The 16,329-nt window shown below is 40.1% G+C and overlaps 1 protein-coding gene and 1 long non-coding RNA gene across 2 annotated transcripts in view; one reads left to right on the forward strand and one right to left on the reverse strand.

The window, feature by feature from the left end:
- FLT3 (fms related receptor tyrosine kinase 3) overlaps positions 1-10,267 on the reverse strand; it is a 106,220-nt gene extending 95,953 nt beyond the window's left edge. The window contains exons 1-2 of the mRNA XM_027767222.1: positions 10,219-10,267; positions 294-412 (exon numbers count right to left, since the gene is read on the reverse strand). Coding sequence (XP_027623023.1) covers positions 294-412; positions 10,219-10,267 — 168 coding nt within the window. The remainder of the gene's footprint in view (positions 1-293; positions 413-10,218) is intronic.
- A 4,429-nt stretch (positions 10,268-14,696) lies between these two features.
- Positions 14,697-16,329, forward strand: part of LOC114005583 (uncharacterized) — an 8,236-nt gene continuing 6,603 nt past the window's right edge. Inside the window, exon 1 of the long non-coding RNA XR_003547420.1 lies at positions 14,697-14,903. This is a non-coding gene — a long non-coding RNA (uncharacterized LOC114005583). The remainder of the gene's footprint in view (positions 14,904-16,329) is intronic.

Raw genomic sequence — 16,329 nt, forward strand, 5'->3', positions numbered from 1 at the left:
ATCTTGGAAGTGAAGCCCGAATGCTCTTCAAAGAGAAAGGGAAATACTTGTTACTTCATCCGGGGTATCTGTCATTTCTGAATCTACACCCAAAGGAGACCACGGCTCTTGATGGAATGGAGTGCCGGGTAGCTAGAGATATAGATGTTGCATCTATACCAGATATGAGTACATTGTAAACTTAAATATATAACAAGAAAAGTCCATATAGCCATATAGTCTCAAAAGCTTACAAAGTATGGTCTCTAGAGAACAACAGCTAAAGCTATCATTTTAACATTACATTACATTACCATGGGATACGATGACTTCCCCACTGACGAATCGTTGCTCTTATGATTGATTAAAACACACTTGATCACAGGCAGATCTTGATTTGTAAGAGTCCCAAATATCACTGCTGAAAAAATAACTGAAAAACAAAATAAAAACCAATGATATTGATAATGCACATTTTTAAAAAGAAAATATGCATTTGTCTCACAACAACACAACTAAACAAAATGTAATTCGGGACACTTGATCAACATGAAAGGATGTACAAAATAAAATTTCATGAAAGGCAAGTCTACTCTAAGTAAAAAACCAGATACTCAGAGCAGGGCTGTCTAATAGAATGATCTGCCATGCTGGAAATGTTCTATGCCTGTGTTGGTCAGTAGTATGCATGGCTATGAAGCTTCTGAAATGAGGCTAGTGCAACTGAAGAATTATTTCTATATTCATTTTTCTTTATGGATGCTTACAGAATATTTTCTTTGGAACCAATATATTAAAATTTTGCAGTTTTTTCATAATAGGCATTTTCCATGAACTTTGGAAAAGTTCTCTCCTCCTATGCCCTCGTATTTACATCTATTGTGGTGGATATTCAGTGAGCCTTTTCAGTTTAGAAACTCAGGAATCTCTGGAATTTTCTTGAATTATTTCTTTGATTCCCTCCCTTCCCTTCACTTTCTGTTCTCCTATTGTTTGGATGTTTTTCCCAAATGCCAGATGAGCCTTGTCTATTTGTTCATATATAATTAAGAATGAGTAAGTGTCCATCATACATTGTGTACCCATGGAGGTTTATCTTCAGGTCTTTTCTTGTGGGCTGGTCCCTCTCTCTCACCTGCTACCCATGTTCTGTGAGGTGGTACTGGCAATTTACACGCTTTTGGAAAGCAGGCTGCTCCTGAGCTTTCTCACCATCCAGTTATCATTAAGCTTTCTATCCCCCCTCCCCACTTTTTTTTCTTGAGATGTTTGCTATAGGGCTGGTGCATGCGCCAGAGAGACAGAGAGATAGAAAGTGAGAAACCCCTCCCAGGGAGGATGGCCACACTGCAATCCCATCTCCTCCATTCTCCTTTTAGGATTTTGGGCATGCACACACACACACCCGGCATGAGTTTTAAGCTGCCGTGTCTGGGACTTGAACTGCAGTTAACTACGTGGGAGTCCAGCAACACAAGCGTTATGCCATCTGCTGGTCCCTCTTCACCTGTTTTAAAGATCTCAAAATGCTTTCTTCTTCTCTCTTCTCTTTGTATATTGATTTACTTGTTTCGTTTTTAGAGTTCCTTGTATTTTTGTTTGTTTATTTTGTTTTCTTTCTAGATTTTTGCCACATGGCATCTGTGGTCACTTGAGAGAGAAAGGGACAGAGAGGAAAAGTGAGAAATCTACCTTCCAGAGGAGATGACCATGCAGCAGTCCTTTCTCCCCCACTCTCCTCTCGGGATTTGGGGTATGCACATACATGCGCCTGGTGGGTTTTTTCAAGCTGTCAGGTCAGAGACTCCAACAGACAGTCTGTCACATGGGATCCTGTGCTTTCACTATCACACCACCTGCTAACCCACATTTTTAGAGTTTTACTGAAGTGTAATTGACAAAGATTGTATATGTTTTTGGTGTACACTATGATATTTTGTATGTGTATAGGCTATGAAATGAATACCACATTCAAGTTAAATAACCTACCATCAGGTCATTTACTTATTAATGTGTGTGTGTGTGTGTGTGTGTGTGTGTGTGTGTAGGACATTTAAGATCTAGTTTCTTGGGGCCCGTAGGTGGAATGCAAGTTGGGGTGCTAGATTCCACGTGGCCGGCTATGTGGTTTGAGTCTTGGACTCAGTGGCTTGAAAAATCATCCTAGGCACATATGCATGCATACCCAAAATCCCAAGAGGAGAGTGGAGGAGAAGGGATCACTGGATGGCCATCCCCTCAGGAGCTGATTTCTCACTTTACCTCTCTCTCTCTTTGTCTCTGGAAAACGCATGTGTCCTATAGCAAAAAAAAATGAATGAATAAAAAACCGTGAGTGCACGCAAGAAAAAAAAAAAAAAAAAAAAAAACAAAAAAAAACCTACAAAGCAAAACAAAACAAAAAAAACTTTTCTTAGCCAAAGATGTTTATATCTTTGAAAACTTTTTTTTCATATCATGTGAATGATCTATTGATAGAGAAAGGAGTAAATGTATATGCTCAAGCATCTTTGTATTCTGTAATCTAAGGCTATCTCCCTTTCTGTCTTGCTCTGCCTAAGTATGCACACCCTATAGCAAAAAACTTTAATAAAAACTAAAAAGAAAAGAAATTTTAAAAATGTCTAAAGTCTCTTGTCATAAGGCAAATGCAAATTTGATTTCTCACTTTCTCTCTGTCTTCCTGGGAGCACATGCGCCCTATAGCAAAAATCTCTCTTAAAGCAAAAAACAAAAACAAAAAAATACCCTTTAACCCCAGTTAGAATGGCTAGGGTAAAAAAAAAAAATAATTAAACAACAAGTACTGGCTAGGCTGTGGTGAAAAGGGAACACCTTTACACTATTGATAGGAATATAAATTAGTATAATCTCTATAGAAAACAATATGGAGTTTCCTCAAAAACTTAAAAATAGAACTACCATATGTCCCAGTAACCCCACTCCTTGGTATTTACCCAAAGGACAGGAAAACAATCAGAAAGACACTGGTACATCAGTGTTTACTGCAGCATTATTCACAATTGCTAAAACACTAACTAACCTAAGTGTTCAAAACCTGATGACTGAATTGAAAAACCGTGGCACATATATACTATTGAATATTACTCAGCGTAACAGTGAGATACTATCATTTGATTCAAAGCGGATGAACATAGAGGACTTAATGTTGAACCAAGTAAGCCAGACTTTGGAAGATACACACTGTATATCTCCACTTAATTTGTACCAAGTATCTGCACTCTACGGCAGAAATGGAGAGATCTGAAGATATGACAGTAGAGAGGATAAGTGTAGACACTAGAGACTGTAAGGGAGGAAAGTGGATAGTAGAAAGTGGGTGGTAGAGGAGTGAGTATGAGATAGAAGGGAAGAAATATTTAACAGACAAATAATTTAAAATTTTCTGTTAAAAAATATATATAGTATCCATCATGATAGGGACTTTATGTAAAATGTGAAATTAGACAGGGACAGAGAAAGTGAGAAATCGCTCCCCCTTGGGGGAGTAGCAGTCATATCTCTTCTCTGTTCTCTTAGAATTTTAGACATGCATGCACACATGCCCAGTATGTTTTTAAAGCTGCTTAGTCTAGGACTCAAACTGTGCAGTCGACCATGTGGGATACAGTCACCTAAACCTTTATGCCATCTTCTGGCCCTATATTTTTAATAGCTATAGGTTCTATAGTGATCATGTTCTTCATTCCTGATATTGGCAATTTATGCCTTCTATTTTCCTGATTGTTTTGGCTAAAGTTGATCAGTTTTATTGATCTTTTACTGTTTTTCATTGCATTTATTTTTCTCTATTTGTTGTTGCTGCTGTTTTCTTTTTCATTGATTTTTCACTTTGACCATTATTTTTTCTTCTCTTTGCTTACATGGGTTTTAATTGGTTATTTTTCTCCTATTTCATAAGGTTGAATTTGATGTTACTGATTTGGGATGTTAATTTTCTGCTAATCTAATTTGAATTATTATAGGTTAATGCCACAATTAATTTTGAGAGAATTACTTTTTTTTTTTAATTGACCAGATGGTGTGTGTCCTTGCTAGAGAGAGACAGAGAAGGAAAGAAAAAGGGAAAGAAAGTACCACTGCAAAGTGGATAGTCACACCATAATCCCTTCTCCTCCCTTTTCCTCTTCTTTCAGGATTTTGGGCACACACATGTACCTGGTATGTTTTTCAAGCCACTGGGTCCAGGATTCAAATCACAGAGTTGGCCATCTGGGATTTAGCCACCCAAATTATCATGCCACCTGCTGGTCCAATTAATTGTTTATAAATAATAATTAAATGTTTAATAAGTAATACTTTAATGTAATAGATTTCCTCTTAAGTACCACTTCAGGGGCAGCCCACAAATTCTAATATTTTGCATTTTCATCCCATTCAAAATACATCTTTTACAGCATTTTTCACACTTTTATTGTGGGAGGAGAGATAAAAATACCAATAGGATGTGGTCATGCTGCAATACTTTTTTCCCCACTTCTCCATAGCCAGAATTTTAGGCAACATACACACACACACACACACACACACACACAGTATGTTTTTCAAGATGTACTCTGGATTTGAACCATAGTCAGCCATGTGGGATTCAGCTCCCTTAATCACTGTGCTATAGGGCCAGTCCCACACATTTTATTTTATTTGTTGGTTCTTTATTTCTTTGAGAGATACAGAGGAAGAGGAAAGAAGAGACAGAGATAGAGAGATAACACTCCATACAGTTTCAACACTGCAGTCCCCTAGTTCCGGATCCAGATCATGGGTACATGTGTGCTAGTTATATTCAGGGAGGTCTCCAGATGGGAACCTGGAATCATCCCTATAGCAAAAACCTCTCACAAAAAAAAAAAAATAATAATTTTATTTATTATTATCATTTTTTATTTTTACCAGATAGAGAAAGAGAAAGTGAGAAAGCAAGTCACCAGGTCCAGGACTTGAATTGCGGTTGACCATGTGGGAGTCCAGTGCTTCAACCACCATGCCACCTGCTGCCCATAGTCAAATATCTTTTTTTTCAGAAAGCTTTTTTTTGGGGCAGGGGGGAGGTTTTTGCTATAGGGCGCGTGCGCTCGCCAGACAATGAGAAACATAGAGACAGAAAGCAAGAAATCACCCCCTAGGGGGGATGGTCACGCCACAATCCCTTCTCCTCCATTCTCCTCTCGGGATCTTGGGCATGCACACACACGCACCCGGCATGAGTTTTAAGCCACCTGGTCCAGGACGCAAACCGTGGTCAACTACGTGTGAGTCCAGCGACATAGCCATTATGCTAACTGCTGGTTCCCCAGAAAGCTTTTTAAAGAGATTTAGGGTGCATGCACTCATTGGAGAGACAGAGAGAGACAGAGAGACATAAAGTAAGAAATCACCTCCCAGGGAGGATGACAATGCTGTAATCCCTTCTCCATTCTCCTCTCAGGATCTTGGGCATGCATGCACATGTACCCCACATGAGTTCTAAGCTGCTGGGTCCAATTCAAACCAGGATAAACTACGTGGGAGTCCAGTGATGTAACCATTATGCTATCTGCTGGTCCTGTCAGTTAATTATTGCTCTTTTGCTTTAAATTTAATTTTATTTATTCATTCATTTAAAAGAGATTTAGGGTGCATGCACTCATTGGAGAGACAGAGAGAGACAGAGAGACATAAAGTAAGAAATCACCTCCCAGCGAGGATGACCATGCTGTAATCCCTTCTCCATTCTCCTCTCAGGATCTTGGGCATGCATGCACATGTACCCCACATGAGTTCTAAGCTGCTGGGTCCAATTCAAACCAGGATAAACTACGTGGGAGTCCAGTGAGGTAACCATTATGCTATCTGCTGGTCCTGTCAGTTAATTATTGCTCTTTTGCTTTAAATTTAATTTTATTTATTCATTCATTTATTTTAATTTGATGAGAGAAAGAGAGAGAGAAGATGAGAAAGCAAGCCACCAGGTCCAGGACTCAAACCACAGTTGGCCATGTGGGAGTGTCCAGCACTTTAACCACCACACCACCTGCTTCCCAGTCAATTATCTCTTAAAGGGTTTTAAAAATAAAAAATCTACTTACTGGGGCCTGCAGGTGGTGTGGAATTTCACATGACCCACCATAGAGTCTTGGACCTGGTGGCTTGCTTTCTCACTTTCTCTTTCTCTCTCTCTTTCTCTTATCAAGTTAAAAAATAATAATAATAAATAAAATTAAATAAATAATCATTTAAAAATCTACTTAGTCATATATTTACCATTTCTAGTATTTTTTTTTTGAGAGATTTTCACTATAGGGCGCATGCGCTCGCCAGACAGACAGAGAGAGACAGAGAGACAGAAAGCGAGAAATCACCCCCCAGAGGGGATGGCCACGCCGCAATCCCTTCTCCTCCATTCTCCTCTCGGGATCTTGGGCACGCACGCACACGCGCCCGGCGTGAGTTTTAAGCCACCGGGTCTGGGACGTGAACCACGGTCGACTACATGGGAGTCCAGCGACATAGCCATTACGCCAACTGCTGGTTCCCAATTTCTAGTATTTTTTAAAGAAGGTTTTTAACCTTAGGGCACCTGTGCTGGCCAGAGAAAGAGAGACAAAGATAGTGAGAGGGAAAGTAAGAAATATCACCCCACAAAAGGGATAGGGCACGTGCACTCGCCAGAAAGACAGAGAGACAGAGAGACAGAAAGTGAGAAATCACCCCCCGGGGGAATGGCCACACTGCAATCCCTTCTCCTCCATTCTCCTCTTGGGATCTTAGGCATGACGCACACATGCCTGGCGTGAGTTTAAGCCACCGGGTCCAGGACTCAAACTGCGGTCGACTACATGGGAGTCTAGCGACAGCCATTATGCCAACTGCTGGTCCCCTTTCTACTCCATTCTCCTCCCAGGATCTTGGGCACACACACACATATGAGTTTGAACCTGCTAGGTCCAGGACTTGAACTGTGGTTGGCCAAGTGGGAGTCCAGTGATGTAACCATTACACCATCTGCTGGTCCCAAGAACTGATTTTTTAAAACAAAGAAAATCTTAACTTAGCCAATGAAAGAATCATCTGTAATATTCATGTAGAAGATCGTGGGAGATAAAAGTATATAATCTGGAAAGATCTGTAATATCCATCATTGGTCCAGTTAGAGATAGGTAAAATTGTACATAACAATAGCTCATTAGGAAGAAATAGAAAAAGAAAACTTCTCTTCAATCACTGTGAGTTCTTGTAAGACCACAGTGCTATACTGTGCATAAAGAAGTAAGTCCTCAAAAAAGCAAAAACAAAACAAAGTTGGAAAGACATGTTTAAAAGTGAAGACATGGTAAAAATCAGTGAGTTGGTGATTGATCGGCTTTACAAAGTTCTTGATTTTAGCCTTCTTTAAATTCATTCCCAAGACTCAGTCACTTAGAACATTTGGACATTTCCCCCATGACCTAGTTTTATACAATGAATAATAGTTATAACAATAAACACACAAATTCAATATGAAACCTGCGGAGACAACTGTCGGTCAAATAATTGGTGAATGTGTAGTTAAACCTGCTTGTGTAAAACAGTTGAACGTGAAATTTTAGCCTTTTAGTTGGGGAATTTGATCCATTGACATTCAATATTATTACCAATATGTGTGGACTTATCCCTGTCATTTTGTTACCTTTTTTTTTCCTAATTGTTTTGTGTTTCCTTACTTCTATCTATCTCCCACTAGTTTTTCTGGAATGGTAATCACTTCAGTACTTCTTGAACAGCTGGATTAGTTTTAGTGAATTCTTTCAGCATTTGTTTATCTGGGAATGATTTTATTTTTCCATCCCATTTGATGGGTAATCTTGCTAGGTATAGCACTCTTGGCTGAAAATTTTTTTCTTTTTCTTTAAGGATTTTTTTTTTTTTTTTTTTTTTTTGAGAGAGAGAGAGATTTTTGCCATAGGGCACATGTGCTCATCAGACAGAAAGAGACAGAGAGACAGAAAGGAGAAATAATCCCAGGGTGGATGGCCCACACAACCCCTTCTCCATTCTCTTTTTGGGATCTTGGGCATGTATGCACACACGCCCAGTGAGTGTTTTAAAGCCGCTGGGTCTGGGACTGAAACAGTGGTTGACTATGTGGGAGTTCGGAGACCTAACCATTATACCATCTGCTGGTTCCTTTTTTTTTTTTTTTAAGTCATGATTTTTTTTTAAGAATTATTTTTTATTTAATTTTATTTATTCATTCTTTTTTTTCTTTTAAATTTGACCAGAGAGAGACATACAGAGAGAGAGAGGGAGAGAGGGAGAGGGAAAGTGAAAAAGCAAGCTACCAGGTCTGGGATTCGAACAATGGTTGGCCATATGGGAGTGTCCAGCGCCTTAACCACCACACCACCTGCTGGTCCCCACTGGTTCCTTTTTAAAATGTTTTTGCAATAGGGTGTGTGAGTGCGCAAGAGAGAGAGGACAGAGACACAGTAAGAGGAAAAGTGAGAAATTGCCCCCAGGGAGGATGGCCATGCCATAATCCCTTTTCTTCCATTCTCCTCCTGAGATTTTGGGTACTCACATGTGCCCAGTGTGATTTTCAAACCTCCAGTCTTGGGACTCAAACCCTTTTTAAAATGTTTTTGCAATAGGGTGTGTGAGTGCGCAAGAGAGAGAGGACAGAGACACAGTAAGAGGAAAAGTGAGAAATTGCCCCCAGGGAGGATGGCCATGCCATAATCCCTTTTCTTCCATTCTCCTCCTGAGATTTTGGGTACTCACATGTGCCCAGTGTGATTTTCAAACCTCCAGTCTTGGGACTCAAACCTCATTTGGCCATGTGGGAGTTCAGTGCTTTAACCACTATACTATCTGGTGGCGTGAATTTTTTTTCTTTCAATTTTAAACATGTCTTCCCATTATTTCCTTGTCTGCATTGTTTCAGTTGAGAGGTCTGATGTTGGTCTAATGGAGTAACCTTTGTTAAGTAACTTGGCCTTTTTTCTTTGCCATTTTTAGAATATTGTCTTTGTCTTTGCTTTTTACCAATGTGGCTGTTAGGAAAGTTTTCAGCTCATGTATCATGAAAAAGATTTTCTGTGGGGCCAGCAGGTGGCATGGTGGTTAAGGTGCTGGACTCTCACATGGCCAACCATAGTTCAAGTCCCAGACCTGGTGGATTGTTTTCTTACTTTCCCTTTCTCTCTCTCTGTCCCCTTCTGATCAAATTAAAATAATAGTAATAAATAAAATTAAATAAATAATATTAAAAATTTTTTTTCTATATCTTTTTCTATCTCTTCACCTTCTGAAATACCTACAGGTTTGTCTGAAAACTCATGACACGTTTTCCTAAGGAAAATTATTTTTCCAACAACCTAATATTATTTGCATATTTGGCTATTTAATGGTGTCTAGGATTTCCTGTATGTTGCCCTCATTTTTAATGGTTATTCTTCCATTATTTTTAGTTGCTTGGACTAAATAAGAGATTTTTTTTAAAGAATTATTTATTTAATTTTATTTATCTATTTATTTATTTTAATTTGACCAGACAGAGACACAGAGAGAGAGAAAAAGAGAGAGAGGGAAAGTGAGAAAGCAAGCCACCAGGTCCAGGACTCAAACCACGGTTGGCCATGTGGCAGTGTCCACGCCTTAACCACTATGCCACCTGCTGTTCTCTTAAATTAAAAGTTTTATCTCCAAGTTCAGAGATACTTTCTTCTGCATGGTCTAATCTGCTGTTGATACTTTTGAGAGAGGTTTTGATCATCAATTTTTTTATTCCAGAAGTTCTGTTTGATTCTTTATCAGGATGTCTCTTTATAGAGTTCCTCCTTTAAGTCATGGAAGGATTTCTCATCTCCTGGAACTGATTGTCTGTTTTTTTCTGCAACGCATTGAGTTTTGCTACAATTAATAGTCTGAGTTCTTTTTCTGACATTACTGTGATCTCTTGTGTTTTAGCCATTTTTGGTGAGGAGTTATATTCCTTTGGGGAGGAGGTATTTCCTGGTTTTCTCCTATTTCCTGGGACTCTTAGATCTTTAATCGTCTGGTGATGTATTCACTCCTTCCTACTTCTTCAGAGTATGTTCCTATAGTATGCTCCTGCGCTTTCCTGTGGTGTGTGTTAGCTCTGTGCCAGTTTCCCTCCTCTACTGTAGGTGGGAGTTTCAGGTTCAGGGTTTGAGAGAGGAACATCTCTCCTTTTACTGCTAGGGGTGGGAGGGAGGTGTGGAGAGAGAATTTCTCCCAAACCTGTCATAAGGTGCTTGGTTCCTGTAGACCCCAAATTATCTGCCCCCATGGTGGCTGGAGGCTAAGCTGGACAGGTAGAATGTAAGGTGGTAGTACAGTGTGCACACTGTGCAATGCGTGGTGTGCAGGCTGGGGTAGGCCCTCCTCCCACACTGCAGGCTGGGCAGTGGGCTTTGCTATTAGCTCAGGATGGGCACCCTTGTCTTTCCTGTTGCTCCTCTCTCTCATGTAGATCCTGATTTCCATTCTGTGTTATTTTCCTTCTGCTTGTAGGACTTCCTTTAACACTTCTTAATGTGTTGGTCTGGTAGTAATTTTTTTTTCAGTTTTTGTACATCTGAGAAAATATTTGTTTCTTTTTCATTTTTGAAACATTTTCTCTGCACATAGAATTATATTATCTTAATTTCATATTATCTTAGTTTCATTTTTTTAAACTGTGAGAGGGCACATGCACTTGCTAGACAGAGAGAGAGGGAGGGGAAAAAGTACTCCCCAACTGGGCATAGTCAAACTGCACTCCTTTCTCCTTCTTTTCTCCATCCTCCTGGATTGGGGGCATACATGCACTTGCTCATGTTCATGGCATATTTTTCAAGCTGTGGAGACCAAGATTCAAACCTCGACTGGCCAGCTCCCTTAACCAGTAGATGACAAGTCTAGCTCTTTTTCTTTTTTTTTTTTTTTTTAAAGATTCTTTTGCCATCGGGCACATGTGCTCACCAGGGAGAGAGCGAGACAGAAACAGAGAGAGGGAAGTGAGAAATCACCGCTCAGGGGGATGGCCATGCTTCAATCCTTTCTCCTCCATTCTCCTCTCAGGATCATGGGCATGCATGCAAACATGCCCGGTGTGAGTTTAAGCCACCGGGTCCGGGACTTAACCCACCATCAACTACATGGGAGTCCAGCGACATAGCCATTACGCTAACTGCCGGTTCCAAGGCTAGCTCTTTACTTCATCTTTTTTTTTTTTTTTTAAAGATTCTTTTGCCATCGGGCACATGTGCTCACCAGGGAGAGAGCGAGACAGAAACAGAGAGAGGGAAGTGAGAAATCACCGCTCAGGGGGATGGCCATGCTTCAATCCTTTCTCCTCCATTCTCCTCTCTTGGGATATTGGGCATGTACCCAGCCGCCCAGTCTGGACACAAACTATGGTCAGCCATGTGCACCTTAACCACCATGCCACCTTCTGGCCTCTTCACTTCATCTTTTAAAAGGTGCTGCTTCACTGTTTTTGGCTTATGTTGCTTATGATATGTTGCTTTCTATGGATGTTTTAAGATTCTCTATTTTTTAATTATCTTATTTAACTTATTTATTTATTTATTTTTAATTTGACCAGAGAGGGACAGAGTAAGAGAGAGAGGGAAAGTAAGAAAGCAAGCTGCCAGGTCTAGGACTCGAATTGTGGTTGGCCATATAGGAGTCCAGTGCTCTTAACCACCATGCCGCCTGCCAGTCCCAAGATTCTCTTTATTACTGGCTGTAATCTGATTAAATCTGGACCTTTTATAGTTTTTGCATGAGCCATGTGCTTAACTTTCCTTAGGCTTCTTAGATAGATTGTTTCATCATTTTTATCCAATTTGGAAAATCTTCTTCATTATTTCTTCAAAAAACTTTTTTTTTTTTTTTGTAGTTTGCTATGGCGCATGCAGTCACCAAAAGGAGAGAGAGGGAGAGTGAGAATCACTCCCCAGGGAATGGCCACACCACAATTCTTTCTCCTCCCTTCCCCTCTCACATGTGAGAAATCACTTCCCAGGGAATGGCCAAACCATAATTCCTTCTCCTTTATTGTCCTCTCACAAGTTTAGGCATACATGCACACATGCCCAGCATGATTCTCAAGTCGCCAGGTCTGAGACTTGGACCAGGGAGTCAGCCATGTGAGATCCAGTGCCTTAACCTCTGTGCTATCTGCTGGCTCCTCTTTAAATATTTTTTTTCACTCTTCTTTTTCTCCATTTCTTTTTTCTGGGACTCTAATTACATGTATATTTAACCACTGAAGTTCTGCAGCTCACTGATTCTCCGTTCATTTTGTTCAGTGTTTTTTCCTTGTTTTGGATAGTTTTCTCACTTTAGATAGTTTCCATTGTGATAGCTTCAGATCCATTAATCTTTTCTTTTATTTCACACAGGGGACAGACTTACCAGAGAGAGACAGAGAGAGAGAGGAAGAGGGAGAAAGCACCCACCTGTGGGGCATGGTCACACCACAATCCTTCTCTTCCATTTCTCTATCCTGTTGGAATTCAGGCCATACATCTATGCATGCCTAGTGTGTTTTTCAAGCTGCCAGGTCTGGGATTCAAACCATGTGGTCGGCTATATGAGATCTGGCTCCTTTAACCATTAGGTCACAGGGCTGCACTGACAAGTTTAATCTGTTCTTTGCAATCTGCTTTTAGCACCAATTAATTGGAGTTTTTGTTGCTAAAAACTTAATTTGGGTAATTTTTGTTTGTTTGTTGTTTTGTTTTGTTTTGCCACAGGGTGCATGCACTCACTAGAGAGAGACAGTGAGAGAGAAGTGAGAAATCACCCCAAGGGGGGATGGCCATAACATAATCCATTCTCCTCTCAGGATTTTGGGCACCCACACACATGTGCCCAGCATAATTTTCCAAACCGCCAGGTCCGGACATAAACTAGAATTGGACATGTGGGAGTTCAGTGCCTTAACCACCATGCCACCTGCTGGCTCCAATTTAGGTAGTTTTTTTTATCTACTATGGTCCCGTTTAACTTGTTCTTTCCTCAATCTTCAGGCATACATGAATACTGTTACAATGGCTTTTTATGTTTTTGACTTCTAAGTTCATACTCTAACTTATTTCTGAGTCCCTTTTGGATGACTGCTTTTCTCCCTTATCATGGTTTGAATTTCTCTTTTTCTTTCCTTTTTATTGTATAATTTATAATTGGGTATCAGACATTATGAATTTTGTCTAGTGCCAAATGTCTTTGTATTCAGTTAAATAATCTTAAACTTTTTTTCTGGGACACCATTAAATTTATTGTAAACACTGAACATTTTAGGTATTACTTTTAAGCTTGTTTAGATGGGACCAGAGCAGTGTTTAATCTAGGGCTAATTTTTTTCTCCACTAGTGGACTTTATCAAAATCAATAACTTCTGCTATTTCTAAGACATGGTCAAAAAAACAAAAAGGTAACCCACAGACTGAAGAAAATATTCTCATAACACATATCTGATAAAGGATTTGTATTTATCAAATATGAAGAACGCTTCAAACTGAATGATAAGAAAATAAACAGCCCTATAAAAAAATGGTCAAAAGGGAACCAGCAGTTAGCGTAATGGCTATGTCACTGGACACCCACGTAGTCGACCACGGTTCACGTCCCAGACCCGGTGGCTTAAAACTCACGCCAGGGCGTAAAGGGATTGCGGCGTGATCATCCCCCCTTGGGGGTGATTTCTCTCTTTCTGTCTCTATGTCTCTCTCTGTCTGTCTGGTGAGTGCACGTGCCCTATAGCAAAAACCTTTCAAAAAAAAAAAAATGGTCAAAAAATTTTAGGAGACCCTTTCCCAAACAAAATAAAGAATGGCAATTAAGCATACAAAAATATGCCTAGCATCATTAGTCATTAAGGAAATACAAATTAAAATCCGCAATGACATATTGTTATGTCCCCGTTGGCATCATTTTAAAAAACTGACCATACCACATGCTAACAATGATACCAAATAACTGCAGCTCTCAGACATTGTGAGGCAGATGGAAAATGGTACAATCACTTTGAAAAACATTTTGGAAGTTTCTCAGAAAATTAAACCTTCAGTTGGTATATAATTCAGCAACACACTAGTATTCCTTGGTATTTATCCAAGAAAATTAAAACTAAGTTCAAATAAAAGACTGTATTCAGATATTCATAATTGTCAAAAACCAGATGCAAACAAATGACCAGTCAGCTGGTTAATGGATAAACAAACTGTGGAATATAGAATACTACTCAGCAGTAGAAAGGAAAAAATGACTGATATACAAAACCACGTGGGTAAATCTAAATAATTAGGTTAAGTAAAATGAGCAGGCCCAAAAAGCTACAAATTATAAAACTCTACTTATATGATGTTCTACAAAAGGAAAAATTATAGTGATAGAAAAAAGATTCCTGATTGCCAGGCACTGGGGGAGAGGCTGGAGGTTGGCTACAAAGGGGCATAAAGGAACTTTTTGGGAGGAATGGAAATGTTCTATATCTAGATGGTGGTGGCAGTTACATGATGGTGTATGTTAAACTTACAGAACTGTGCACTGAGAGGGTGAAATTTACTGTATGAAAACTATACCTCAATAAACCTCTTTTAAAAAAAAAGTCAAAGGAATATTTTCCATCATCAATATCAAGGTTCTTTCCAGGAAGCCATTCTAGAACCCTAGTGGAAATTCCCAGAGTCCAGTTCCAAACACATTCTGAGCAACGAGGACAATTTTGAACTTGGTAACAAGCTCTCAAAATGGTCTACTTTCAAGGGACAGGGCTGAGGTGGGTTGGGGGGAAACTGTCATTAATCTGAAACAGAACTTGAGGTTAAAGAAAGAGCTACTGTCCACTGGAAGTGATGGATTTAGACATAGACAAACCGGAGGATGTCAGGTCACCTCATTTTCAAGTCAAGTCTGTGAGCAGAGAGAACTGGGTAAGAATTACAGACCTGGTTCCAAGGCCCTGTTCTGAAAGTTATCAGGTTTGATACCTCTGAATTTGAGCAAGTCATTTAACCCTGAGAGCCCCATTTTCCTCATCTGGTAAAGGAGGATAATAGATGGGGTAGCTCAAAGGTCCCACCTTGTCTGCTCACTCATTCAGTTCTTTCTCTGTAGTCTCCTGATTTTAACTGTTAACCTATTTACACATACGTTCTCAACTCATACTGGCTTCAGGTATGGTTATATACCTAGGTGGTTCCCCAGGAAACCTAAACTCACACTGAACTCACTTTTCCCTTCCCCAAGCCTGCTTGCTGTCTCTCCTCCCTCTCAGTCAGTAACAACACATCCCCTGTCATCAAAGTCAGAAACCCTGACTTTTGACTCCTCCCTCTGCCTCACTTCCCATCACTCCGCAACTGTCAAGTCCTGATATTTTGACTTCTTCATGATTTTCAGATCTATCTTCAGTTCCACATTGCTATTGCCATTGCCCTAATTCAAGCTCTCATTGTAATCTCGGCCTGGGCTGCTGCCAACAACTTCCTAGCCAGCCTCCCTGCCATAGTCCTGTTGGCCCAATGTCCATCCTCCACACAGATCCAAGAATTGTCTTTCTGAAATACAAATTGGAGCACGTTACTCTTCTGCTCAAACCCTTTCATGACCAATAGCAATGGTTCTTACCTTTTTTTGTGTCATAGACGCCTTGAAAATCTGATGAAAGCAATTAACCCTCTCTCAAAACAAATAAGCAAAAACATGTGCACATTTGCATGTGCATACATGCACACACATTTGCATGAGCACACATACACACGTGATCTATGTACATATAGTGCACTCCCAGAAATCCACCCAGAGACTCTTGGTCCACATGATAAAATCCAAGCCCCTGACTACATCACCAAAACATTCCTGAAACACTACACGTTACACTCACACAACCTTAATTTTTAAAAAAAGCTATCCAGTCTTTAAACAATTTGCCAAACTATAACTTTATTCAGGATAGTTACACGAATCCTGGAGACCTTTCCCACTATGCCCCAGTGCTCCAAGATGGCGTTATAGTTTCTGGTCTATAACGAACTCCATGTTTGTTCCCTGTGTGCCTTTTGCTTTGCTGTCCTCTTCACCTAGAATGTCCTTCCCCCTGCTTTCCCTGTCAACTCTTTCTCGTCCTTTCAGTCACGGCTCTGGCATTACCTTTTCTTGGAAGCCTTGTCTCTTTTCTCCTCCTGAGTTTCAGGCTCAGATCCCTGTGCCTGTTTCTAAAACTGCACCATGATGTTCCTTCCATGTGTCTGATCATTTCCTTCTGACACCTCCCAACTACACCGTGAGCCCTTTGCGGGCTGGCGCCAGTCCTAGCAGTGCTCGGCACAGGTCCTGGACCTGGGCAATGCTGAAGAG

The sequence above is a fragment of the Tupaia chinensis genome, unplaced genomic scaffold (genome assembly GCF_000334495.1).
Source record: "Tupaia chinensis unplaced genomic scaffold, TupChi_1.0 Scaffold144045_1, whole genome shotgun sequence".
In the NCBI taxonomy this organism is placed as follows: Eukaryota; Metazoa; Chordata; class Mammalia; order Scandentia; family Tupaiidae; genus Tupaia; species Tupaia belangeri.